We start from the raw sequence: 27,886 nt of genomic DNA on the forward strand, positions 1-27,886 counted from the left end.
ATTCAGTGTCCCATGAGTACAGGCTCCTCCTTCCATCTTTAAAACTCCCCAAGGTCAGGAACCCTGGCACAGGCTGTGTGATAGTCTGGTCACAGAAACAGAAGGAAAGTTTGTGCCTATCTGCAAAAGCAAATGGACCCAAACCAGATCGTTCCAGAAAAAGTTGTTTTTTTTCTCTTTATCAGCACAGACAAATGCACAGCTGTTCATAACTGCAGGAAAATCCTCCTGATGACTTAGGACATTTAAAAATGCTGTTAATTAGCCAGATTTTCACTTTTTCAGAAACAACCTTCAACTTATATTTAGCTTTTACTAAAGTGAAATATTAATGTTCACGTGTAATGCATGACTATGGAGCTGTTTTGGATTTATACCAAGCGTCTGTTGCCAGAAACCCAAATTAATTCCAGTCAGCGCTGCTGTAAATTTACACAGAAAGAAGCCCATACAAGCCTGGGCTACAATCAATATTATAAAAGAAGATTACAGTCTTCTTGTTACAACTCCACTGTCAGTATATACGATTGAAAGGATGAAGATGAATTAAGCTTTAAGGGTTGCCAACTCTGACTGAAGCTATTCTGGGAGATTTTTTCTCCCAACATGACGTAATGTCATTTTCTTAAAATATCCTACTAAAATCTCCCGGATTGCTTTCAATAGTCACCGAGAGATCGATGCCGATTCCGGGTGACTCCAGGCCAATCCTGGAGGGCTGGTGCAGTAGACAGGTGTTTGTTAAAAGTGGTCAAAAATTTCCATTGAAACTTGGGGCCTTTTTAATGTAGAGTGTTAAACAGAAGTGAAGGATATAAAGTTTGGAATATATCACTTCTGACCCTTTCAGCCCACTACTGGCTAGGTGTTTGGTGCACCAGTTTAGTCCTTTGTGCTCTTTTTTTGTGAAAGATTCTTTGTTTAATTTATTTAGGTTACAGAACTGCTAGTGTCATCATTGCGCTGACGGATGGCGAACTCCATGAAGACCTCTTCTTTTACGCTGAGCGTGAGGTAAGAGATTCAGGGCCTGGCGATACTGCAATCACAGGGTTTTAATCTAGCAGGAGTGGGTGGGTGAAATTCTGTGGCCTGCGTTGTGCAGGAGGTCAGACTAGATGATCATAATGGTCCCTTCTGACCTTAGTATCTATGAATCTATGTACTGGAGAAGAGAAGCTGTAGCAGCATGGGCTAGCCATGCAAGTAATTACCCAGGGTTCTGGGTGGGCTTGTGCAGCTCATGTCGAAGCCCGTGATGCTACAAATTGATATCTGAACTAGCTAAATTAAAGCTAGCTTGGATATATCCACATGTGCTGGAGTCACACCCTATGATAACAGTGTAGACGTACCCTTATGGTCCATGCCCTTGGGACAGGTTTCTGTAATTTCTGCCAAAACAAGATATGTATGCTAAGAATGCATGTGTTTGTAGGGATAAAAATACTAATAGAAGCAAGATTTCTGCAAGGCTTTCAAACCACAAGACTTCTGCTCAAGTTTTAAAAAAGCACTTCGAGTTCTGATCGCTTCCAAAAATATGTCTGTAAGTGTCACAGTGGGAGCTGCTGAGTGGTGCTGGGCTCTTTTGGAAAATTTGGCCCCCAATTCTTGATGCTCCACACTTGAAAATCTGGCCGTGCGCTCTTTTGAAGAGCTGGCCCCAAAAGTCACCAATTCAGTAACAAGGCCTTGCAAGAGAAGTGTTTTCCTAACGGACTTTGAATACCAGAATACTTATAAATAAATGGTTTAAAAAGAGAAATTCAAAAGAGAAGAATTTCTTTGGTGCAAATTCTCCACGTCCCCTTTTAATGATATTGTAAATAACTACCTGCTATAGCTCTGCAATCGCTATTGTACTGAAATGCCTCCTACACTAAGTATGAGGAGATACCATGGTTATCATAGATCCTAGGAGCAATACATACCATTTTTTTCCAGAGCTTCCACTGTCCTTAGAAATTATATAAACTTGGAGGGCTGAACCTGTTTCATTTGTTTTATACTGCACACTTTCAATGGGCAAATATTGTTAAGTTAGAATGGCTAGAAATTGGATTTGTGGGATACAAGAATGGTATACATTGTTTTTGTTTACCATGCAAGTAGCTACTATAGGAATAGACAAACTTCTGCATCTGCAGGAGAGCAGAATGTTAGAGTTAAGATCTGCTATCCAGATCTGAGAGTAGATTTTTGGCCCTGAGACTTTTAATTCTGTCCCTTATCATGCCCCTAGTCCTTGATTTTGAGGAGGGTTGCACTGACAGAATGACAGCAGGATGGCGATATTAAAAATATAATTACAAATGTACAGAAATCTGCATCTGTAACGTGTACCTGTTTATTTAAAAGTTTTGCACTCTGGTTCCAGGCTAATCGATCTCGTGACCTGGGAGCCACAGTGTACTGTGTTGGGGTGAAAGATTTCAATGAAACACAGGTAAATTAGTCATTTTTTCCATTTGTTTGGAATTCTGGCAAAGGTAGACTATATGCTGTTGACAGGTTTCAGAGTAACAGCCGTGTTAGTCTGTATTTGCAAAAAGAAAAGGAGTACTTGTGGCACCTTAGAGACTAACCAATTTATTTGAGCATGAGCTTTCGATGAAGTGAGCTGTAGCTCACGAAAGCTCATGCTCAAATAAAGTGGTTAGTCTCTAAGGTGCCACAAGTACTCCTTTTCTATATGCTGTTGGTTCACATACAGCAGCTATGGGTGGACTTTTCAACTGAGCCGGGCTGGGGCAAGTTCAGGTGCTATTCATGTCCATATAAGAGCTAGAACTTCAGCTAGCATAAATTGATGGGTACTCCATAGAAGTCAATGGAACTATTCCTATTTACACCAGCTGAGGATCTGGCCCATACATATCCCTTCTGGGATCTTAATTGAATTATTGACATCTGTTAAACTCCAATAACCTTGGCTCCCCCTAGTTATTATAAATCTTCCTAGACTTCCGCTTCCTTTAGGACTTGCCATAGTGTCCAGTCCAAAATACCCAGCACTCTTTCTCCCCTGAATAATAAAAATGAATCTAAATGAATAATGAATAATAATGAAAAATGAATAATAAAAAAGAAAGAGAAACTTATCAAACTCATCTCATCGTGGATTTAGCTACAGACCCCGGCTAAGCTTGTTGGAAGGTACAGTGAAGAGCCTGATGGTTTCCAATGAACCTGGGCCTAGGATTGAATTAATGTGGGACAAGTGCGGGTTTCATTGTTTTGATGTAGGCAAGGAAAAACTCTCTGGTTATTACTGGTTTCAAGTCTGAGTCTTTGGTTTTTCATTTGAACGTCAAATGAGGTTCCCCTCGAGGCAGATTAAACCCCATGTCACCCCTGCCCAAAGGAAACACAAAGAAAAGCTTTATACTAACTCCTGTGAACCAAATTCCCTGAGTATTGCAGAGCTCTAAAAACAGCCAGCAAGATCCAGAGATAGGCCTGGTCTGCAATGAAGCTTGTGGTTGTATTTGGGTGCAGGGCTGTCGTTCACGTCCCACCCCTAATGTAAGATGAGGCAAGAAAATAAGAGTGTTTGTGGAGGTGGCGAGAAATTAGATTCCCGCTCTATGGTCTTGTCAACACTGAGGATTTTTGCACTAGTGTAGTTGTGCCATGATAACTTCCCCATGGCAGACCCCTAGTGCAAATAGCTCACAGCTTTCCCTGGTTTGTAACCAGGGTAGACCTGCAGTGGCACAAGACACTTTTTACCTTAGTGAAGCACATCTATATTAGAGGTTTGCACTGGTGCATTTACCCTGGATGCACAAATCTCCAATATAGACAAGCCTTATGCAAAGGCAAAGGGAGGAGAGAGGACTGACCATCGAGACGGGCCCAGCCTGAAGTCATCAAGGCATTGGAGAGGTTAACTCAAGTTCGATGATAAAGCCCCACTGTTGTTCGAAACCCCAGAAGCTTCCAGCAGAAAGACCATAGAGAATGAATTCAGGAAACTATAAATCCACCCATTGACTGTCATTGCTATGTCTTGGTTTATGATCCCGAAGCAATTTAATGACATTGCTTCATAGAAGAGGGCACTCAATAGCCTGGGCTTTTCCCTGTGGGTGCAAACCTGGAGCGTGTGTGTGTTTGTTTTAAGAATCGTCTATATGTGTTTATTTTAATTCTTATTATACATAGAACTGATCGACAGGGGTGATGGGGCGGGAGGCTTGTGAGGCTTAGAGATGAGTGTGTGGCTAGTTCTCTGCCTCCAATTTGTAAAGCTTCAGGGGAGGCTGAGCCCCAAGCCGCTGGGTGATGTTACCCCTGCTGTTCGAGAGAATTATTAAAACCAATGTCCCCGTCGCAGAAATAAAACTTGATTCTGCTCCAGCTGCTGCATGGAGAGCTCATTCTTCCTGAGCTGTGCTCACCATTCTCCTTAACCCCTAGCACTCCAAAGGCGAATAAACTTGTCTTTCACCTCCTCCGGTGTGGCGTTTCTGGCCTCTCTCTTTCCAGCCAAAGGAGACCACAAAATGCCCATATGCCACCTGTTCTTTGTTTTCCCCCCTCCTCACACAGACCCACTGCCTCCCACTATCTACCCATTTTCCTATTGCTGCTGGCTCTGTGATCATTCACCCTTGGGCACGTGGCCTCTGCTTCTCACCTGCCAACTTCAGGAAACCTTTTCTGACTCCCAGCACAGGTCCCTTAAAACGAACCAGGCCCATGGTATTAACTGTGAGCTAAGGTCCAAAGAGTTACAGCATATTAGCAATCCACACTCCACTGAGTATTGATTTTTATTTGCAAATGGACGCATTTTAATTTGCTGACAGCTGGCTAATTTATACCATTGTTGGTTTTTCTATTTTTTGCTGTTCTGTCAGCTGGCTCGAATTGCTGACAGCAAGGATCATGTCTTCCCAGTGAATGATGGCTTTGAAGCCCTGCGTGGGATCATAGATTCTGTGAGTATTAATCTTGGCTGTATGTGTGCGGACGTGTATGCATGTGTGCGGTGGCTGGGGGAACCTGTCTATCATACTCTAAGTGACAGGTCATTGTCACTGTATTGCTTTTTAACGCTTTCTCTGCTTTAGCTGGAGGACAAATCATGAAAGAAAGAAATCATGAAAATTTTTCCTGATATTTTCCTTCCCTCTGAATCCCCCAAAACAAAGTAACTGAAATTTCAGACATCAGAACATTTTGCCCAGCTCTAGTCTCCCCATCCCGTACAAAAATTACTCATTCCCATGAGAAGTTGTAAGTACAGCAAGTGCTGGTATTCCCATTTTACACATGGGGGAAACTGAGGCAGTGAGAGGATGAAGTGTCACAGTGGGTCAGTGGCAGAGCTGTGAGTAGAATCCAGGATCCCAGTCCCCTGGCCCAACCATTGAAACACACTGCTTCCTGAGTTTTGGTTCTCTGTGGTATTTCCCGCCCCACCATGGTACAGGACTGTACAGTGATACTGCATAGATGCTAGACTTAAATCTAGACAGGACAAAAACACTAGAAATCATTGTCCCTCTTCATTAAAGAAAGCAGAGCATGAAGATGATGGGGAAATAGGAGACAGATATTCCTAGCTTGCCTGAAGTCCTAAAAAGCCAGCCATTCTCACTGAGATGTTCATAGGTTGGGCGTCCCTGCAAACAGGCCATTTCTCTGCTTGGCTATATTTCTCCTCTAGAGTTATTCAGCTGCCTGAACTTCCCACGTGGCAGCTGCAGCGATAGGAAGCAGTTGGGGAATTCATAGAATTATAGAGTTTAAGGCCAGACGGGACCACCAGATCTTCTAATATATCTTCTGTATAGATCTTACAGATCTTCTGTATAGATAATAGATCTTCTGTATATCACAGGCCACCAGCACTAAACCAAAAACAAAACTAACCTCCTCTCAGAGTTGGTGACACTCTAGAGTCGACAGCCCCCGTCCTGTTCAATCGGAGTTTTGCCATGTGCTTCCCTGGCAGCAGCATCAGGATCCAAAGAGAGTTGTAGAAAATGGTAATGCAAACCACGGAGTAGCATACAGGTCCCAGGACTAATATACACATCCCAGCTACGCTTGCTTCACTCATGCATATATCCCCATTAACTTCAATGGGAATAGGATTGAGACCTGTTGGGCCCTTCCATCCCTGACTCCAGTGGTTCTGAGTAATCCTGTCTGACTCAATGCATTTCCAAAGCCTCCCTGGGCAGAGCAGGGAAAGCACCACATGAGGGACTGACTGGACCATTAATTTTAAAAAAAATGTAAAATTATTCCAAATGTTCTCTAGGAAAGGATCTATTTGGGGATTTTTTAAAATAGTTTTCCTTTGCTCACTTGCCACACATAGCTATTATAACGGATTGAGTTTCCCAGGGGTATGGTGCCGGATGGGGAATCCTTTTAAATGTGTGTCTCTGTCCTGGCCATTTGGTATGTTTTGTTGTTGTTGATAAAACCCCAGAGCAAGGAAAGTCAGCTTCAGAAAAGGGATCTAGGATTTCTGTTTTTTACAGTAGTTACATGCTATCCTGACCACATGGTATCAAGCAAAAACTATTCTTTCCAAGACAAGCTCTGGTTCCCCAGCTCTTTTTCTTGCTGAAGGAAGGTGATCCCATATTACTGGTTTCCTGACATTTTGCAAACATGGAGCTGCTTTCCCCAAATTTTCTCTTGGATGATCAGGTGTTGGCTGTCTTCTTAAAATCTTGGTTCTCAGCCTGGCATTCTCTTTGCAGCTGTCTTTAATGAAATCCAGAGGTGGCTCTCTGACATTCTCTGTGTGGCTGTATATGATAAAACATAAGATTTCAGTCTCGGGAGCCTAATTCTGAGCTAATTCAGTTAAGTGCTGCGCCATTTACCAGCTACACCAGAAGATATAACTGCTGAAGGAAGTTTGTGGTGGGACTGTGAATAGACAATGATGGTCTAGCTGCAAAACCATGGGAAATTTCCTGCCAGGTGATTATGCTTTCCGGTGAGTCCTACTGTATAGCCAGAATATGCCCCAAATGCTACCTGATTATTTATCACTTTTAATGGGGGCATCACCAGAACAGCAGCAGCATGGAAGGTGGAGAACCTGGAAAGGTTCAAGCTGAAGGAGCTGAAACATGACTACAAAGCATGAAGAAGACATGAGAAGACAGGTAGTTGAAGACTACCTTTGGGTTCTTATTGCAGTGTAGAACGTAAAGGCTTTTCCTTTGCAGAACAGAACACTTCAGTGTAAAGCAAGCAAACAAGGCACCCGTGGTGGGCTGAAACTTGGCTTTGCTCATGGCTGAAAGGGTGCACCTCTGGCAGGCCGGCAGTGAGACCATGCACTGTGCATGGGCACTGGTTCAGGGCCACTTCTGAACAACAGAGATTGACAAATGAAAAACTATGTGGCTGGGGGGCAGGGGAACACATCAGAATTTTTTATTTTCAAACCTCAGAAGTGGGTTTCTGGATTTGTTCAAATGTCAGGCGAAGCTTTGGGCTGCGTGAACGACCTTTCACTCCGTGACAGGTTACCCCCCACTCCGGGGTGCCACCTGATGTACAGGGGTACCACTGAGCCTGTCTGTTTCACCTGTCAGGGCTCCCTTACGTTGTCCTGCTGAGCCAGGCCCTCAGGCCTCCTCCAGTGCACACAGGTGGGGACACACCCCGCTGCAGAAAGACACAGACACTGAAATCAGCTCTGCATGGCAAGACTCAGCTAGGGAATTGTCTTGTCTTGTGCTGCACAGAAAACTGTACAACTTAAGCTCATAAAAATCACCCCCCTTCCCTCAGTGTGGAGGAAGATATGCGCAACTTTTTGCCCCTCCACCCCCCCAGTTATGGATTCCACAAACTGAGTTTCGAGAAAACAAAATAAGTTTATTATCTACAAAAGATAGATTTTAAGTGATTATAAGGGATAGCAAACAGATCACAGCAGATTACTGACCAAATACAACAAACACACAAACTAAGCTTAATACGTTAAAGAGACTGGTTACATGTACTAATTTCTCACCCTAAATGTTTTAGGCATTTCTTTCACAGGCCAGACCCCTTTTCCAGCCTGGGCTCAGTCCTTCTCCGCCCCCCCTTTCTCTTTGCTTCTTAGATGTTTCCAGCAGTCATCCGGGGTGGGGATTTGGTGAAGAATGAGCCCTGATTAACTCACTTCCCTGCCTTAAATAGGATTTACATGAGGCAGAAATCCTTTGTTTCCCAGTTTGATCCCCACCCCTATTAGTGGAAAAATACTAATAATCCAAGATGGAGTCCAGTACCAGGTGACATGATCAGATGACCCTGCAGTGTCAAAACAGCCAGGAGTCAAAGTTTGTTTGCAGCATCCCAGGAAGTTCTCAGGAAGGTGGGAGATTAGCATCTTCAAAGTCCTATTGTTCTCCCTAATGGCCCAGCCAGGCTGACAGCATTCTCTCTGGTGGGCATTCCCCAGGTGTAAACACACTTGCAATAGTTACATAGTCAATATTCGTAACTTCAGATACCGAAATGATACATGCATACAAATTGGATAATCATATTCAGTAAATCATCACCTTTCCAATGATACCTCACATGACCCATCTTGTACAAAACACATCTTAGTTATGCCATATTCACATCATAACAATATCTCTATTAAGAATGGTTTCAGAGTAACAGCCATGTTAGTCTGTATTCGCAAAAAGAAAAGGAGTACTTGTGGCACCTTAGAGACTAACCAATTTATTTGAGCATAAGCTTTCGTGAGCTACAGCTCACTTGCATCCGATTGTAATGCATCCGATGAAGTGAGCTGTAGCTCACGAAAGCTTATGCTCAAATAAATTGGTTAGTCTCTAAGGTGCCACAAGTCCTCCTTTTCTTTTTTCTATTAAGAATGTGGGACGTAGTGTGACAACCCCTTCACCTATATGTATCACTGACCAAGGGATTTGTTCTGCCCTGGAAGTATCTCTGAGAGGGGGAGTTTACAGAGTGTCCCTCCTAAGAGCTCTGCATACATGCTCCTTTCTGCAGTGCGGAGAGACCTTTTCCTTTCCTCCACACACACACAGATCCCCAGATGCAATGTAACTAGCAAGGTCCCTGTCTCTGGGGTGGCAGGGCCAGGATTTGGGAGGGTGACATTCTCTGGGGATGACAGTCTATATATTGTGAAGCAGAGGCAAACACATGCATACACCTGCCTTTGTCCTCCCCGGAGGCAGCCTGCAGGAGCCATGCATGGGAGTTCATGCAGCCCGGAGGCTGTGGTAGGATCTGTGAAGAGGTCTCTGCTACTGCCCAGTGAAGGTTATTGGAGAAGATGATCGACCTGTCTCCTGCATTGCTCCCCAGTGCACAGCCCAGCTATTCAGGCTGCGCTTTGGGATCTGTTTGATATATGCTGCAAATTCAGAGAGACACTATTTATTACCAACAGGAGAGTGGGTTTGTGTGTGGGGGGAAAAAGAGGAGGGAGAAAACCTGGATTTGTGCTGGAAATGGCCCAACCTGATTATCATACACATTGTAAGGAGAGTGATCACTTCAGATAAGCTATTACCAGCCGGAGAGTGGGCTGGGGGGAGAGAAAACCTTTTGTGGTGGTAAACACCCATTTTTTCATGGTTTGTATGTATAAGAACATCTTCTGTATTTTACACAGTATGCATCTGATGCAGTGAGCTGTAGCTCACGAAAGCTCATGCTCAAATAAATTGGTTAGTCTCTAAGGTGCCACAAGCCCTCCTTTTCTTTTTGCAAATACAGACTAACACGGCTTCTACTCTGAAACCTGTATTTAGGTACATGTAGTGCTTCAGAGTAGATACTCGCTACAGCAACAGGAGAGGTTCTCCCGTCCCTGTAGTTAATCCACTTCCCTGACAGGTGGTAGGTAGGCTATGGAAGAATTCTTCCGTTGACCTAGAGTTGTCTACACAGGGGGTTAGGTCAGCTTAAGTACATCTCTCAGGGGTGTCGATTTTTCACGCCCCCGAGAGATGTAGCTATGCTGGTGTAAGCTTCCAGCGTAGACCAGCCCTCAGTATAAGCTCCGGGCAAGTCTGCACTGCAAAATTAAGTCGACCTAAGTTACGTCCACGTCCAGCCACCTCAGGAATTAAATCGCTTTTGCGTGTCCACACTATGCTCCATGTGTCGGTGGTATGCGTCCCCACCAGGAGCACTTGCACTGATTAACTGTCAGTGTAGGGCATTGTGGGACAGCTTCTGAAAAGCAGGAACAGTTAATGTAAGCAACGCAATGTCGACACTGACACGGTGTCAACCTAACTACATCGGCCTTAGCACTACGCCTCTCACGGAGGGCAAGTCACACTGGAGGGAGCTACATTTTCATGTAGATGCTTACAGAGATAGGTCTACATAAGCTGCCTTACATCGACTTAACTCTGGAATGTAGAACAGGGTTCAGCCATGAGACCTATCCTCACTTGCTAGTGAAGTCAAAGGGAGCCAAAGGTGCTCAGCAGCTTGCAGGATTGGGCTTGTACAGGCATCTCTCAAATTAGGATGAAATATTGTTATTTAGAGAACTAATTGCTTTCTCACTCCTATTGTTAGACAATCACTGATAAAACTACAACTGGAAAAGCCCGTGTAATGGGGAATTTGAGCTTTTTCAGGAGTAAGGAAAATAAGGCAGACATCTGATCCCTACAAGCGGGACAACAATTCAGAGGAACAAAGTATTTTATAGCTTTTTTTTGTTACTGTGGTTTCCATGGGAATTTCTGCAGATCATAACTTGTCAATTTAAAGCAAACGGAGCAAGACCTAGAGTGAAAACTTGAAGCTCAAATTCATCTACTGCTCAGGACTTCTTTGTCTGGTATGAGGAGTGCTCCAGGCTGTGAAATATAGAACATCATGAAATAGGATATGATACCTGTGTCATCTCCCTTATAGCCTGTAACCTAAACAGTTTAGTAACACAGCTATGATTCAGAAGCAGGAATGCTCCCAGGTCTTTGCCGTTTGCTGCAGCTGAAAACTCATTTCAGACATGGAAAAGATTGTATCTCAAAAACCAAAAATGAAAACAAGATACTAACCATACATGACTGTACAAATTCTGTATGTGAGGTTAAGAAGGCAGCTGTAAAAAAAGGAACTAGAGACAGAATTATATTAGACTTCTTTCAATCTTTCATTGTATCTAGAAGAGCATCCAATCATCTATATTCCTATTGATTGGTACCCTTGCATAATTTATCTCTCCTCTTTAACTTAACACCCTGCTTGTTCATTACATTTCACCTTTATGCCCATATAGGATTTACTGGTCTCTACTGCATTCCTAATCTCTCTTCATATCTCCGCTCTTAAATTTGTTCTGTCAGTGTTGCATATACATTTGCCATAGAAAGTTTTAAGACGGAAAATTAAACTCTCCAAGTGCTATATGTTACACAGATATCTGAGCTCCGAAAGTAAAAAGGATATACCAAAAGGACAAATCTTATCCCAGAATCCACTGAGTTCAGTGAGAATCTTGCATGTGCATCCGAAAAGCCAAATTATTTGTCCTTTGCCAAATCTAAGATGCACCATTGTCTTTTCTTGAGATCATCATGTGCTTTTATGGCCAGCTTTTCAAATGGGCCTCTCAAACTATACATGCAAATGTTTCTTGTACATGTGTCCACCAACATGTACAAGTCAGATGAGCATGCACACATAAGGATAGTGAGAGACAGTTACCTAGTTTGCAACACACATGTTCTGAACTTGTAAAATTTAGGGTGTGCATAATTTAGAATCCAGTTTGAAAATTTGGACCACGTGTGTACATTGTGCATTATGACATGTTGAATGTTTAAAATTGCTTTTCAGCATGATGTGTGGTCACATCTGACACTTCTTCCCTCTTCCCCCAAATCATCTCTGAAGCATGTTGTTTTTTGATATACCGAATGCTAGCGATGCTGGAAAGGAAGTATTGTGTAAATAGAATTAAATTGCTGTTTTGTAATTGGCAACAGACTTTGTTTTTCAATGATTCACCAAAACTTGGGTAATCAGTACCTAGACTCAGACTATAGGTCATTCACACTAACAGACATATGCACTAGCCCTCCTCTAAACTTCCACATCCTGTTTGCTCATTAAAAAGCCTAAATTCAATAAAACCCCCGTTAATAGAAAATGTCCTCCAGCTGCTGTGCCAAAGAAGCCTAGGTATAAACTGGTGGGCCAGCTCACCAGCCAGTGCATCAAATAAAGCTCCCAACAGCATCTGAGTTTCGGTCCCTTTCTTCAGGGATGGGTTTATTCCTCAAAACAAAACAGTCCAACGCAAGTCAACCAGTTCCTTTTCCCCTGACCCAAGGTCTCCTACAGATCTCCCTCCCAGCTGAGCTGTTTGTTGGCCTTGATCTAAGGACCAGGTGACCTACAGGCTATCACCTGATCCCTGGCCTCAGACCCCTCACCCGGGAGGCTGTGGGTTAGTCACAGGTAGGGCTAAGCCCACCTCTCTTAAAGGGCCATTCTACCCTGTGGTATGAGCAAGCCATGAAAAATACTTAAATATCAATCTACTGTGAGAACACATTATACAATATTTATATTTTCAAAGTTCTTTACAAACATTAACTAACTAACCCCTGTGAGATAGGGACATGCTTATTATCCCCCTGGAATACATGGGGAAACTGAGGTAGTTGAGGCTAAGGTTCCTTATTCAGGAGAGCACTTAAGCATGTGTTTATCTCCAATCACATGCCATTGAAGTCAATGGGATGTAAACACTTTTTTTTTTTCCCCTGAGGAGGAATGGACTTAAGCATGGGCTTCCCTAAACTGGGGTCCCGGCAACGCACCCAAAGGCCACAGAGCAAGACATTACTGAATGAGCCAGGACTGGAGTGATGGGGTTCGCCACTCAAACACGAGGCTAGATTTGTCATGACTAGGATTCAGCACTAGGTCAGTTGTACTGAGCACACTGTAGGAGTGATTTATACTAGGTCCTCTGCCTGGCAACTGACTGAACGCTGTCCCGCACTATTTCATTGGCTTGCTTGAGCCAGGTTACCTAATCCCTCCAGCAGTGTACATGCAATCCAAGCAAGAGCCTTCCACCACCCTGGAAGGCAGGAAAGCAGCAGATCTCATGAAGTCTACTAGGGCATATCTTACCTATATGTGAAGTCCTTTGATACTATTGCTTCTCATAATGATGAAAGGTGGGGTCTGTTGGAATGATTACTTAATGCTACTGGGACTTCATTGTGTTTATTAATGATGTTAGGGTACTTAGAGTTATGGATCCTTTTATTATTATTATTTTAAAATCTAAATAAATGCAAACAAATATTATCATAGGTATTCTATTAAGCCCTAAAGGCCAGCTCAGAGGTGGAAAAAATATTAATTTTTTTGTATTACAGAGTACAAAATAATACAGAAATAAGGCTGGTTTCAAAAGAAAGTAATTTTATTGTTTTTAATTTGAATTTTGTTGCAAAAGTGTTTATCAAGTTATAAGGTTTGTTGCCCTCCCCTTCCTTTTTCACCTTTTCCCTTTGTCCTCCATGTTTCCATTTTACTGCTGAAAAGGAGGTGCAGGGAAAGGAAAAATTGAAAACCAACAGATTTTTGGTTTGGGGTTCCGTTGAAAAGAGGTAAAACTTTAAGAAGAATAGACAAAAGTGTGTGAAAAGTTTCCATTTTTGAAACAGAGCCATTTGTCAATGAAAAGAATATTTTTTCCTTGGAAAAATGTCAACTAGCTGTATTATGTTGACTAGTACCTCCCCTGCATGAATGGTCAGTGGGGCCACTTGTGGAGTAAGCTGGTACCAGAATCTGGTTTTAGGAATGGCTAGACAGCACCTGGGTGGTATCTGGCAGGTGGCATATTACAACACCTACCCACCTCTAATCTTCAGTATTCATCTTTCTTTGATTCTGCTTTCAGAGCCTTTTTTTGCTTGTTGATTGTGCTCTCGACTGTATAACTGCTGCTTCTCTCTCTTTCTCGATTTGTTTCTCCCTTGCAGTTCTATCTGACTGGCCTTGTTGTTCCTCCAAAGCTTCTCCTTTTCCCCATGCACTGTCAATCTATCAGCAGCTCAGAAGGACCTGGTTCTCTTCGGTCCCTGGTATCCCAGAAGACTTTGGCATCACTGCTTCTGAGTCACTAATAAGCCCTTCCCCAAAAAAAAAACCAACCAATCTCAAACAAACCCATAACTATATCTGCACCTTTTGCAAGCAGGTATTTCTGACGCATAGAACCTTAATTACAGTGAAATCCTGGATTGTCTATTATCTTAATGTAATTTATCGTATTAGCTGTAGTTTGTTTCTTACAGATGTTTCAGTTTAAGGTTGGGAAAACAATTTTGCTGCTGGATAGAGTTGTGGTGCTTGGCCAACATAATCTGGCCTCTCAGAGCTGGCTAAAATTTGATCAGTTTATGTGCTGCCTCTCTGATGTCCCATCCCAGAATGGGACTGAGCAGTCACAATTCCTTGTTCAGGCCCCCGAATCCTGCAAAGACTTACACATGTGATTGTGGAACTACTCGCAGTGCGTAGAGCGAAGCATGTGTATCAGGCTATGCAGCATCAGGGCTGTCATTGGCAACAAACAGCTGGATCAGTTCTAACCCGGTATTTGAAAAGTAATACTCCCAACTGAGTGAATAGCTGGCAATATGCGCAGCCCAACGTTCCAAAGGTATCCGTAGCTTGAAACTGAACCTGTGGCCTTAGGGGGTATGTCTACACTGCAGTTAAAAACTCACAGCTGGGCCATGCCGGTTGACTTAGGCTCCCGGGGCTGTTTAATTGCAGTATAGACGTTTGGGCTTGAGGTGGAGCCCAGGCTCTAGGTCCCTGCAAGGTGGAAGGGTCCCAGCATTTGGCCTGCAGCCCAAGCCCCAACAGCTACATTACATAAACAGCCCCACGAACCACCGTCAGTGGTCTAAGGATGTCTAATTGCAGTGCAGACATACCCAGAGACTGTTTACATTCAAACTTGTATCGGTTTAGTTAAACTGGTGCAAACCTGTGTAGACACACTTATTTCAGTTTAGCTTAAAACCGTTTCTAATTGAAATAAGAGCACCCACAGGCACATTGGTTTAAAAACAGTTCTTAAGTTAAATTGGTTCAAATCTGCATGTGGACAAGCTGTTAGACATAGGGTATGTCTACACTACATCTGTGACAACGGCGCAGCTACGGTGCTGCAGCTGTGCCGCTGTCGTGCAGTCACGTCTTGCACGGACGGAAGGGGTTTTCCCGTTAATGTAGTCAATCCACTTCTCTGAGAGGTGGTAGTTAGGTTGACGGAAGAATTCTGCCATCCACCTATCCACCTCTACATAGGGGGTTATGTTGGCTCAGGGTGCAACATTTTTCACAGCTCAGAGCAACATAGCTAGGTCGAGCTAATTTTAAGAGAAGTTCAGGCCTTAGACTGTAGGCGTAGGGGGCTAGATTCTCATTTTCACCATTCTGGCAGTGTAAATGGATGTCGTTTTCAGTGTGAAGGGGCATTAATGTACATGAGAACAAAGGCCCTTGGGGTCAAGAGTTATGCCTTAACGTAAATTAAAAGTTAGATCAATAAAGCTATGTCACTCAGGGGCGTGAAAAATTGCACACCCTTAGCATTGTAGCTATGCAGGCCTACCCCCTGGTGTAGACATGGCTAGGTTGACAGAAGAATGCTTCCATTGACCTGGCTACTGTTGCTCAAGGAGGTAAAGTTGCTACATAAAATATCCTCCAAGATATTTTATCACATTTCTTCTTTCTTTCTTGGCTTCTAGATTTTGAAGAAATCATGCATAGAGATTCTTGCAGCGGAGCCTTCCAGTATATGTGCAGGAGGTAAGTTTAAACCAGCCCTCCGTGTTTACCAGTGCAACTGTCTCTGTCCACCCATCCCTGATCCCTAAGGAGCCCAGAACAATTGAGTTAACTGGACTTAATTTCTAAAATATTTTGCTACTTTTGTGAAATTTCACAAAACGAGATTTTTTTTTTACTCAAAATTAAGGAAATTAAAAACAACCAAGCTCAGTTCTGAAAACTAATCTTTTTTTAATCTAAACTATGACCTTAACTTTGATCTAAACAATGACAACTCAAAGCAGCCCATTTTTCATCAAACAGTGCTAACCTTTATGCAAAAATGCTGTGAAATTTCAAAGCCAGACTGCAAAATCAGATCATCTTTGTGAGGAGACAGATTTGGAGGTTTTCAGACTTCATTGTGAATATTTCTTACACTCTGCTTTACTATAAACAGTACACGCTGGCAAGCAGCAAACCCCTCTAGGTTAGCCTCGCTTCATATATTGTCAGAGTATAAATCAAGAGTGGGATTTTTTCCAAAGCACTCAGTTAGTCTCACCCTGCTCCCATTACAGTGAATGTGAAAACTCCCTAGCAGAGGTGGGTCTTGAACAAAAGGTGACACAAAAATTTTCTGGAACCCCTGAGAATGATTTTAAGTGGCCAGTTAAGACACCATACGCTTGACTGACATTGAATTGTGCTGATCCCTTTTCCAGTGCTCACTCTAATACAGTTATACCATTTACTTTGAGGACTAAAAGTCCCTGGGAAGTATTTCTGTGTTCAGCAAAATCCAACCCCAATCTGTACAAACTTGTATTCAGCTGTGACACTCTGAGTAAGTTTCCCAGACCTGAAGAACCATAAACTCAAAAGTTTGTCTCTCTCACCAACAGAAGTTGCTCCAGTAAAAGTTATTACCTTGCTGCCTTGTCTCTTGAATATTATGGGACCAACATGGCTACAACTGCACTGCATATAAAATCCAACCCCCTCAGACTGGAGCTTGAGAGATGCTCTCAGCATCGTCCAGCTACTCTCCATATGATTCCAGATCCAGCTTCTTCCCATGAATTTTGTTAATTTTGCAGAGTGGATCCCAATTGTTTAATGAAGAACAGTCCTTTAGATAGAGGGGCCAGGACCAAAGCCAAAATGTGCAGAGCAACACAACGATTCAATGGTGAACTCTGCCAAAAAAAAATTCCATTTCATAATTTTGAAAGCCAGTTGTAATTAGTTCTTTGTGTTTTCAGTTCAGAAGCATCTGTTCGATTCATCTTTCTTGAGTTTCCCACTATTGGAGTGACTGTGCATCTGCATTGCTAGCAATGAATTGATGATAAGTTGAATTTAATAAAGAAATGATTGTGTTTTAATTGCAAAGTCAAGGTCCTGAAAAGAAAATGCCCATAACTTTCACATTCAGTTATCCTTACTGTCATTTTTGGTTTTAGTTAATGCTGAGACTTAGTTGATCTGAGTGAGTTTGTCCAAGGCTTATTATTTGCTCCCCCCTCTTCTGTCCATTTAAAGCATTCTTGCTGAAAATCTGGACTGCATCAGTAATGACCTCTTGCATTTACAGAGACGCATTCACCCAAAAGGACTACAGAGCAATTTTAAAAATGCTATTCAAATGATATACAGGAAACTCTCTATTCACCACTGAAATGCAATTGAATCTGGGCTGAACACAACAGGAACCTTGACCGAGCATAGTAACAGTGTATAAAAGTTTTGGGAAAGAAGTGAAGAAGAGTACTAGGTCTCACTTTCTATTCCATTTATACATAGTTTATGAAGGGTTAGTAAATACTTAACAGATGATTTATTAACTGGTTCATCAATTGCAATAGATTGTTATAGAGTTCATTAGTTACTTATATTCATGGCTTATAATCTGCAACACCTTTTATGTGCTTAGAATGATCTACAGCACTACATCTATAAATCATGTCACTAACATGCTTGTAACATCTATTAGCCACAGGGAAACCATTTACAAATGGAGCAGCCTTAATGTGACTGAATACTGTATCCAACTGAAACAGCAGAGGGAAAATATAGGAAGACATTATGTAATGACTCAAGTTAGAAATTGTCCAGGATGCCACAGAGGGAGTGATGTTAACCCTGAAAACTGCCAAGGGACTTTTTACTGAGCACGGTTACTCATCCAAGACCGCAGTGTTATGCCTCTTAACACATGCTGGGTACCAATTCAATAATAACACAATGTGCCAGCAATGCTAATTTGAGCAACAAGTCATTACTGCTTGGTGAGTGAAATGGGGCCCAAATCCTAAAGTCTGGGTTCAGACAAAACCTGTATTGAGTTCAAAGTGAAGTGGGAGTTTTCCCCGGAGTGAGGATTTCAAGCTTAAGCTCACAGCTAGTAAAAATGCAAAGAGTTAGATAAATCTTAATTGAATTAGTTTCTCTGAGAATTACAAAGGGACGAATTATGGCAGCTATAGCTCACAGTCTGTGTGAGAGAGGGCACTCTTCCCCTAGTGTGCTTATGAAGAGCGTGGCCGTAATTTGGCTGCAGGCCTGGGGAATGCAAGGTGGGGGCCCAGAAAGGGTCTAGACTAGATCGGGCCGTGATCCCCACACCCTGTACGTATTAGAATGGCATCACTGTGTGCAGGGCTGGCTACACCTTCCTGTCCTCTCTCTGGTACCCTGGAGGATTATGATTTAGGATATGTCGACGCTGCCCTCAGGAGACACACCCGAGGTAGTTAGATGAAAGCTCGCTCACGTAACAATAGCAGTGATGCTGTGGCAGCATGGACGGCTGTAAGGACTAGCCCCGCCTGCCTGGGAACATATTCCAGAGCCTCTGCTCATGCTGCCTTGGCTTCACTGCTCTTGTTACTTGAGCTAGTTTTAATCTAGTTACCAAAGCTAGCTCGGGTATGTCTACATGTGCTGTAGTCACATCTCTGATGATGGGGCAGACATTACCCTTAGGCTGGCACACTGGCTCCAAACACTGCGGTTTGAGTGCTCTACCTTGTGGTGTTCAGTGATCATGCAGCACTTAAAGTGCTTGCAAGAGCTCTGCTTTATTCTGTGTCCGCTTCCAACAGGCTGTGCCTAACAAGAGCTTCACAGTGTCACTCCCAGACATTCAGTCTGGGAAGCCCAGCCCTTAAAGGCACAGTCCCCAATACCACACACCTCACTCCCACCCTAGGCTCGGTCAGTTAGCAGCAGTGACGCCCCATTCTGAAAAAAGAAAAGGAGGACTTGTGGCACCTTAGAGACTAATCAATTTATTTGAGCATAAGCTTTCGTGAGCTACAGCTCACTTCATTGGATGCATACTGTGGAAAGTATAGAAGATCTTTTTATACACACAAAGCATGAAAAAATGGGTGTTTACCACTACAAGAGGTTTTCTCTCCCCCCACCCCACTTTTCTGCTGGTAATAGCTTATCTAAAGTGATCACTCTCCTTACAATGTGTATGATAATCAAGTTGGGCCATGTTAGTCGCTAAGGTGCCACAAGTACTCCTTTTCTTTTTGTGAATACAGACTAACACGGATGTTACTCTGAAACCATTCTGAAAAGTTAGTCTCCATACTTGTTTGGTTTTGCATAAATATAGAAATGTGATAGTCATCACTGGGCCTGTTAATTACAGTTCCAGACTGGATACATTATCACAAAGGTTTTTGTACTCTACTGTACTTGGAATCCCATCCCATACGATTTCCATAATTGCTCCTAAGGATTTTACATCCCCTACCCTCCAGAGCTCAGCACTGCTCCCCCTGTTCTTCTTGAATGATCTTGGACAATACAAAATGGGATTAAAAGGCAGCCTGCTTGGATAGATGTGCTGGGATTGTTTGCAGCTGACCCCTTACTGGCTATAAGAAAATGAGACCTGGAACAGAGCCCAGATTCCAGAGCGAATATGCTATTCTGACAGCTACAGTGCAGGAGTCCCTCAGGGTAATTAGATAAGATGGAGCTATGTCAGCAGGTGAGCATCTCCCTCTGATGTAGCGCTGTCCACTCTGGTGCTTTTGTCAGTGAATCTTATCTTGGTCAGGGGGTTGTTTTTTCACACCTCTGACCAACAAAAGTTTTGCCAACAAAAATGCTAGTGTAGATAAAGCCGGATGCATGGTGAGACTGATTTACAAGTGCCAGGTTTCAGAGTAGCAGCCGTGTTAGTCTGTATTCACAAAAAAGAAAAGGAGGACTTGTGGCACCTTAGAGACTAACCAATTTATTTGAGCATGAGCTTTCGTGAGCTGCAGCTCACTTCATCGGATGCATACCGTGGAAACTGCAGAAGACATTATATACACAGAGACCATGAAATAATACCTCCTCCCACCCCACTCTCCTGCTGGTAATAGCTTATCTAAAGTGATCATCAAGTTGGGCCATTTCCAGCACAAATCCAGGTTTTCTCAAACTCACTCTCCTGCTGGTAATAGCTCATCCAAACTGACCACTCTCCTTACAATGTGCATGATAATCAAGGTGGGCCATTTCCAGCATAAATCCAAGTTTAACCAGAACATCGGGGGAGGTGGGGGGTAGAAAAAGACAAGGGGAAATAGGCTACCTTGCATAATGACTTAGCCACTCCCAGTCTCTATTTAAGCCTAAATTAATAGTATCCAATTTGCAAATGAATTCCAATTCAGCAGTTTCTCGCTTTCTCCTCGTTGCTACTGTTGGTTCAGCTCCAGTTGCAGCAACACTGGAAGTAAGATTGTAGCCAGGGATCCAGGAGTCTGCAGGTGCTTTAACCACATTATCCAACCATGCTTGCTCAAAGCAGGTCTCTGCTCACCGTGGGGCTTAAAATGCGGGTGGTGTTTAAAATGTCTAAGCTAGCACTCCTTTTGCAGCTACCCACCAGTAGAGCTGAACAGGTGGTATAATGCAGCAGTAGGAAAAACGTCAGCAAGGCCTTGGGGAGCATTGGGGCTGGGATTGTGACGAGCATGTCCATCCACGTATGCTAGATTTCCCCACCGGTGCAGGACTAGACACAGTCTAGCTAAGCATTTGTGTCCGTCTTGCACGCTAGTACTGTAGCGTGTGGGACAGACGCATGGAGACTGGGACAGTTTTGCAGGTTTCTAGGGAAATGGTCAAAATTTGCCATATGGAAAATTTTCCTTCCTCTGAAAAATATGGTTTCATCAAAACCAAATTTTCCACAGGGAAATGTCAGCTCAGGTGAAAACTTTTGATTTTTCCTGCAGAAGATGTTGAAATGAAAATGTTTGTTTCAAGTCCACTTAAAATGTTTCATTTCAAGTTTTGGGTTTAAAAACCCCCAAATTGTTAAGTTGAAAAATGAAACAAAAAATTTCATTCCATTTTGAACGGTCAATTCAAAATGAAAATCTTTGTTTTTTGAATCAATTTCAAACTTGCCAGGGGAAAACTGAGAACTTTAGACTTAAAAATTTCATACCAAGGCCTGGCATACATTACAGGGTAAGGTTGATGTAGGCTGCCTTGCATTGTCCTGAGTGTGGAAGTGTCTTCACTTAAATCGGACTCCCGATGATGTAAATGCCTCTCTACGCCAGTTTAGTAACACCCCCTCCCCGAGCGACGTAGAGTCATGATTGATGTAGTGAGGTCGACGCAGTGTCAGTGTAGACGCTACATTGGTTACATCGATTGATACTGGCTTTTGGGAGCCGTCCCAAATTGCCCCACACTGCCAGTACAATCGCTGCAAGCACTACGGGTGAGGACATGCACTGCTGACACAAGGAGCAAAGTGGAGACATGCACAAATGGTGTAACTACTGCGGCGGCTATATGCCGACATAAGTTAGGTCGACTTAATTTTGGAGTGTAGACATGGCCCAGGACGTTTCATTAGACGTTTCTTTCAGGAAGAAAATGTATGTTGTCTGACCAGCTCTAACTGGTCTCTGTTATTACTGACATGAGGCAAATAATCCATTTCATCTTTGCTTCAGAGTCGTTCCAAGTCGTGGTGAGAGGGAATGGTTTCCGACACGCCCGGAATGTCGATCGAGTGCTCTGCAGCTTCAGGATCAATGAAACGGTTACTGTCAGTGAGTAGTTTGTTGTTATATCTTCACTAGTGGCTGTTTTCCTCCAAAAGACTTTGACAATTTAGTCCTTTGGGGATTGTCATCCTGAGAGGGAGAGCTCTTGAATGCAGGGTGTTGCAGCTCAGGGCTAGTACCTGTGTTGCAGTGAACTGAAAGAAAGCCACTCCCTGGGCATGGTTTCGTCAGGTATAAATGAGCAGGGAGGTGCACATCAATGAGGGACTAACACTGTTTGGTGGACAGGCCGTGTGAATGCAGAATGCTGTATCCCAAATAAAAACACGTCTAAGTTTTCCTGGCAACCACGGCAGCCTTTGCTGCATCTCGCATGGGTGGAACAGAGCTGGCCCTAAGTGGATTTTATAGCTAATAGCTAAGAACTGCATAAATTGGCTCCAGATGCACTGAATAGTTCAGCACTCTTTTCATTGCTGCTATGTCCAATATGGGCAAAAGACAAGACGGCCTGTTCTATTGGTTTAAAAGTTAAACAGATTATGCCAAGCAGCAAAATTTGAGAGACGCTCATCCTTCCTCCTGGCCCCAGGCCACAATCAGGAAAATGGAAATAGGACCCTTACCCGTCCCTGAGCTCCCATGAAAGATTTGATCCGTTTTTAGGAGTTCCATCAGGAAGAGATGACATTCATGTCACAGGATAAACCCAGTGTTTTGCCTGTATAAGACTTGTGACTGTGAGTATCTGAATGGAGACACTTGAATCGTGGGGGAGTAAAGATATCCTTGTGTATGTATATGCGGGTTCCTGGGTAGATATTGTGGGAAGTGTGTCTAGAGCGGATCTGTTTCTCCTCTTGCTTTTTATTATTTGTATGCTTAGGAGCCCCAGTCATGGAGCAGGACCCCATTGTGCGAGGCACTACACAAACACAGAACAAAAAGACAATCCTGGCCCCAAAGAGTTTACAATCTTAGACCTGCCTTATACCAGTATAACTCCATTGGCCTCAGTGGTTTGACTCTTACTTTACGTGAGTAGAAGAGAGAGTTAGGCCCAATGTGTAACAAGCAGTCAGTGCTTTGGGCTTCACTTGGGTGAAAGGAGCTATTGAGCCTTAAGATATTTTTATGTTCTGACTGCTCTGGTATTCCTGTGAGCCAACTAGGGTTTGAGAACCAAATGACGTAGCTCATCTCTAACACCATAAGGGAGGGGAGAATTCATCTTGCATAATGTGGAACCAATGCAAAAGCTGATAGATTGAGAACAGGGCTTGACCCTTCAAAGAATATAATTTTTTTTTAAAAGAACCCTCTTACAATACATCAAAGTCAAATGGCCGAGCACTGGACTTACTCACTCTTGTTTGGCACAGTTGCATCAAGCTGGACAGCTTTCCTGGCAGCTGAGGTTTCCTGATCCTTGTAATAGCCCAAGTGTTGATGATGGCGCTGAATGGTGTTGAGCTAATTGGCTGATTCAAAGGAAATTAACACCAAGCGCTTGCACGCAGAACTCATCTGAGCACATTGAAGGTCCCACTTCTCCCTTTGGGTGTCTGTGTAATTTGCTAGTTAAAGCCTAAGAGCAGCTTGCCATGGCTGTCTGCCTTGCAAAGAATGGGGGTGAGAGGTCAGGACAGGTATGCTTGCGCATCTGAGACTTAAGGACTGTAACTTGTGTCTGATTCTTCCAATGTTATATTGCTTGGTTGTAAGCAGAATATTTAGTTGGTCATAGGTTAACGGTTTCCAACCTGGATTTATTTTCTCTGAGACAGTAGGAAGGGAAGTAATAGGGCTCAGGTGAGCGCTGTCAGTGGGAAAGCTGGAACAGTGAGGTGGGGAAGGAGAGGCAAGCAAAAGCACTCATGGGAACAGGGTGAGTGGGGCTCCTTGAAGAGGCGGTTGGTCCGCACACAGATATCAACATCAGTTGTACCAACTGGCCAGCGATGGGAGCTGCAGCTGCATACTGGGTGCAACAGGTGAGAGGTGGGTTTCAAGAGGAAGAACTGCAGAGCCAGCTCTCGGATTCTTGCTTTCCTTTATGAGCCCCCAAAATAAAACTGACACTTATCAGAAAATCCTGGACTCTGGATCTAGGCCACATGAAAGCACTGAGCCTTGTCTGGCTTCTACCTCAATGATGGGGCTGAGCCACAAAGTTTCCTGCTCAGATCTGAAGTGCTCCAAAACTCAGGGGAGTTGAGATCAAGGCTTTGGTTTGGGCCCCTCTCTGTTATAAAGTCTCACATAGCTCTGCTCTACAGATGGGAAGGAAATTACTTTTTTTTAACCATTCAAATTTAAAGAAAAATGAATCTTTGGTTTCATTTTTTTGCTGACCATTTTCTTAGACTCTTGTTTGGGTTTTTATTAAAAAAAAAAGTCAATATAAAGCCAAAAAAGTCAGGTTTTGGTTGCTGAAAACTGAAAATTATTTTAGTTTTCCGGTTTTTGCTTTCAATGAGAATATGAAAATTTTCTGCAAAACCAGAATTTTCTCTGTGTGAAAATTTCCATTTAGGTAAAAAAATATTGATGGGGAAATTTTGACTTTCTCTTTGCTGTTCCAGGGCCTCATTCCTGAGCATCCTTTGGGCCTGAGAGCCTTTTAGGAGACCCAAGTCTTCACAGCCCTTTGATTTTTAGAAGAATAGTCATGTGAACATGTTCAACAGCATTCTAATTTTGGGAGCACACAAGGGGAGGATTAACAAAGTGTGTGAGGGAGGGGGGGATTAAGGATCGGACTGGCTGTTTTGTAATCAAGAGGCAGTTTTGTAATCTTATTCTTCCCTCTCTTCCCATGGCTGAGAGGACAGAATCCTTGCTGTGTTGCAGATTCTGAACACTTAACAGTGCTGGGTCTGAACCACCACTAGAAATCCAGACCCTGCCCTGAGAATTTGGGGTGTTCATATCCTGTATCCACTTCCAAGTTTTATGGCTTGATCCCGTATGGCTTTAGTCAGTAAGTGTGATGGCCAGAATCAAGAAAATCCAGAATAACAATGGGCAGAAGTGTGTGTGCGTAGGGGGGAGGAGAAAACTTGTAAGTGTCAAAACTGAAAGTCCAGATGCTGTCTGTTTTATATGAGCCATTTCATCTATCCCTAGTTTACAATAGCATTACCAGTTCCACTCCATCTAGCTTCCACAATGGCAGCAGTACAGTGAATTTGCTTTGCTAGTTTCCATAAGAACAAGGAGCAGCTGGGCATTGATTGTGCAGAGCTGTGGGAACGTGGCCCCACTAAGTGACTAATGAGGAAGATTCAGTACATTGAGAGAAGAGTGTTTCCATATATGTTCCTTGCTGCTCTTTTCCCCTGACTAGAGTGACGGTTGAAGGGATTTCAGTTTTGTTTTTTTTAATTTTTTGCCCTGAGTTTGTAAGTTTCTGTTTTGAAACAACCTTCTGCTTCAAGAGCTGGGACTCAGAAGGAGAACCCTGAATCTGCACTACAGGGCAATTGGAAATATGGTCCTTACCTTGATGTTTGGACTTCAATTATTTTTTGAAATATTGAAGATACTTAGCATTTTTCAGCCAAAATGATCAAAACACCTCCTAGATCCAGATAAATTCACTACCCCCATTTTAGAGATGGGGAACCTGAGGCACAGAGGGGGCCGTGACTTGCCCCAAAGGAGTCAGTGGCAAATCTAGGAGAAGAAACTGCTTGTGCTGACTCCCACTCTGATATCCTAGCCAGTGGTCTATGGTGTGTCCCTTTTGAAGTTAGTGTTCAGGTTTTCTGAAACCCTTTTTCCATTCCTAGGAGATATTCCATCTGTCTACCTACATAGCTGTCTCTCTGTGAGCCATACTTGCATGGTTCATATTACTGTAAAGAGCTCATGGGGTGATATTTGTCCTCACAACACCCCTGTAAGGCAGAGCAGTGCTATTATCCCCATTTTGCAGATAGGGAATTGAGGCATGGAGAGACAAAGTGATTTGCCCAAGGTCACCGGCAGAGCTGGGACTAGAACCCAGCTTTCTAGAATCCCAGACTGGCAACCTAACTGCTCGACCATCCTTCTTCTCCCAAGTATCTGTGAAGACTCTTCAATAATTTATCCCCATTTTCCTCTGGAGCAGACTGGAGAATACCGTCAGCACTGTCTCACAACAGCTGTGATATCTATCTCCCGATGATGTTAACTGTGACACACAATCTATATTTTAACCTGCCTCTCCTCTGTAATTGGCTGCCTTGGCCTCGGCTCGCTCTGTGGCCAGGCATTCCAGCAAGCGTCCAAATGTCTTTTATGAAACTGTAATGCTGTCAGTCAGCTTTATGCTATTCAGTGCATTCTGCCCATTGAGAGATAAAATTCTAGCTTGCCAAGAGGAGGAACCAGTTGAAGTGAATGTAACCTCACTCCCAAACACTGTGACCTAGTAGTTAGACGGCTTGAAGAGGATTTCTTCCACCACTTTTGTTTGTTTGCTGTATCTATCTAAATGGGTATTTATAAAAGCATCCATCGTCATAATATCTAAGCAGCTGCCAGAAGGGAATAACCTCTATTATCACAACAACTCAGGGGCCTACACATCTAACATCTCCTTCCAGTGCCCCTGTAATGCGAAGCCAAAGTCCTCTATTACCTAGAGACCTGGTATAGTGACCATAGAAATTGTCCCCTCCCAGCCAATATGCATCAACCCTGATCTGAAGAGAAGTCCCCTGCGGGCAAAGGGCGTAGCTCAGTCTCTCTCAGGTAGTCCTTGGCACCTTGTGCTATTTGCAGCTGATTATTTTGAGGCAGATACTAGGAACTGGGCCGAGATCCGTCAACTAGATTCTCACAGCCCTGGTCTGGATTTGATTTGGTAACCTAGAGATGAAAGGTCGCTCACCCCACTGCCTAGCCAAGGAGAAAAGCTAATACCCCTGAGCCAGCCACCTCCTTGTACTGGAAACTCAACAGATTCTGTCTGGGGTTCTTGGGCCAAATTCTCTACCAGTGTAATATTGGCACAGCTACTGTAGCTTTTAGCTGTGCTGACTTTTACCCAGAGAGGATTTGACCTGTTGTTATTTTTAATGCAGCACTGCAGACCCAGCCTGCTCTTTTGCTGTGTTTTTGTGACACTTGGCTGTAACAGGTTTAAAATATGAATTAATTCAGAATATGTCTACACTACAAAATTAGGTCGATTTTATAGAAGTCGATTTTTAGGAAGCGATTTTATACAGTCGATTTTGTGTGTCCCCACTAAGCGCATTAAGTCAGCGGAGTGCGTCCACAGTACCGTGGCTAGCGTCGACTTTTGGAGCGGTGCACTGTTGGTAGCTATCCCACAGTTCCCGCAGTCTCTGTTGCCCATTGGAATTCTGGGTTGAGCGTCCAATGCCTGATGGGGCAAAAACATTGTCGCGGGTGGTTCTGGGTACGTGTCATCAGTCACCCCTCGCTCCCTCCGTGAAAGCAATGGCAGACAATCATTTTGCGCCCTTTTTCCTGGATTGCCCTCACAGACGCCATAGCATGGCAAGCATGGAGCCTGCTCAGATCACCGCTGCAGTTGTGAGCATTGTAAACACCTCACACATTATTCTGCAGTTTGTGCAGAACCTGCAAAAGCAGGCAAGGAGGTGACGATAGCGCGATCACGATAGTGATGAGGACATGGACACAGGCTTCTCTCAAAGCTCGGACCCAGCAGCTGTTCAATGCGAGAAGCCGCTGGGGATGGCGTAGCACTGATCAGAGGAGAGCAGAGCAGGATTTATAGCCTGCGGTAGGGGGCAGGAATCCCAATTTCCAATCTCAGGGGCTGCAGAAAGAGTTGTCTTTCCTGACTAGGTCTCAAAGAGCTGGACATTGTTATAGCAAGTCCCAGACCAAGGATTCAGCAGGGGCAGGTTGAGAGCCCTCCACTCCTGGGGAAATTTCACTCTGAGCCCCTAGTGTTATACAAGAAACTGCAGGTGTTTTCTCACTCCTTTTTCCCCTCTGTCCCCTTCCCCGACTTTCTTTACCTCCCTTCTCCCCATCTCTTGCTCTCT

At 43.5% G+C, this 27,886-nt stretch overlaps 1 protein-coding gene across 2 annotated transcripts in view; it reads left to right on the forward strand.

The window, feature by feature from the left end:
- ANTXR1 (ANTXR cell adhesion molecule 1) overlaps nt 1-27,886 on the forward strand; it is a 181,147-nt gene that overhangs the window by 25,380 nt on the left and 127,881 nt on the right. For both annotated transcript variants that reach the window (XM_073325259.1, XM_073325260.1), the window contains exons 6-10: nt 935-1,014; nt 2,381-2,449; nt 4,869-4,949; nt 15,786-15,846; nt 21,798-21,896. In XM_073325259.1, coding sequence (XP_073181360.1) covers nt 935-1,014; nt 2,381-2,449; nt 4,869-4,949; nt 15,786-15,846; nt 21,798-21,896 — 390 coding nt within the window. The remainder of the gene's footprint in view (nt 1-934; nt 1,015-2,380; nt 2,450-4,868; nt 4,950-15,785; nt 15,847-21,797; nt 21,897-27,886) is intronic.

Source organism: Lepidochelys kempii, chromosome 26 (genome assembly GCF_965140265.1).
Source record: "Lepidochelys kempii isolate rLepKem1 chromosome 26, rLepKem1.hap2, whole genome shotgun sequence".
NCBI lineage: Eukaryota > Metazoa > Chordata > Testudines > Cheloniidae > Lepidochelys > Lepidochelys kempii.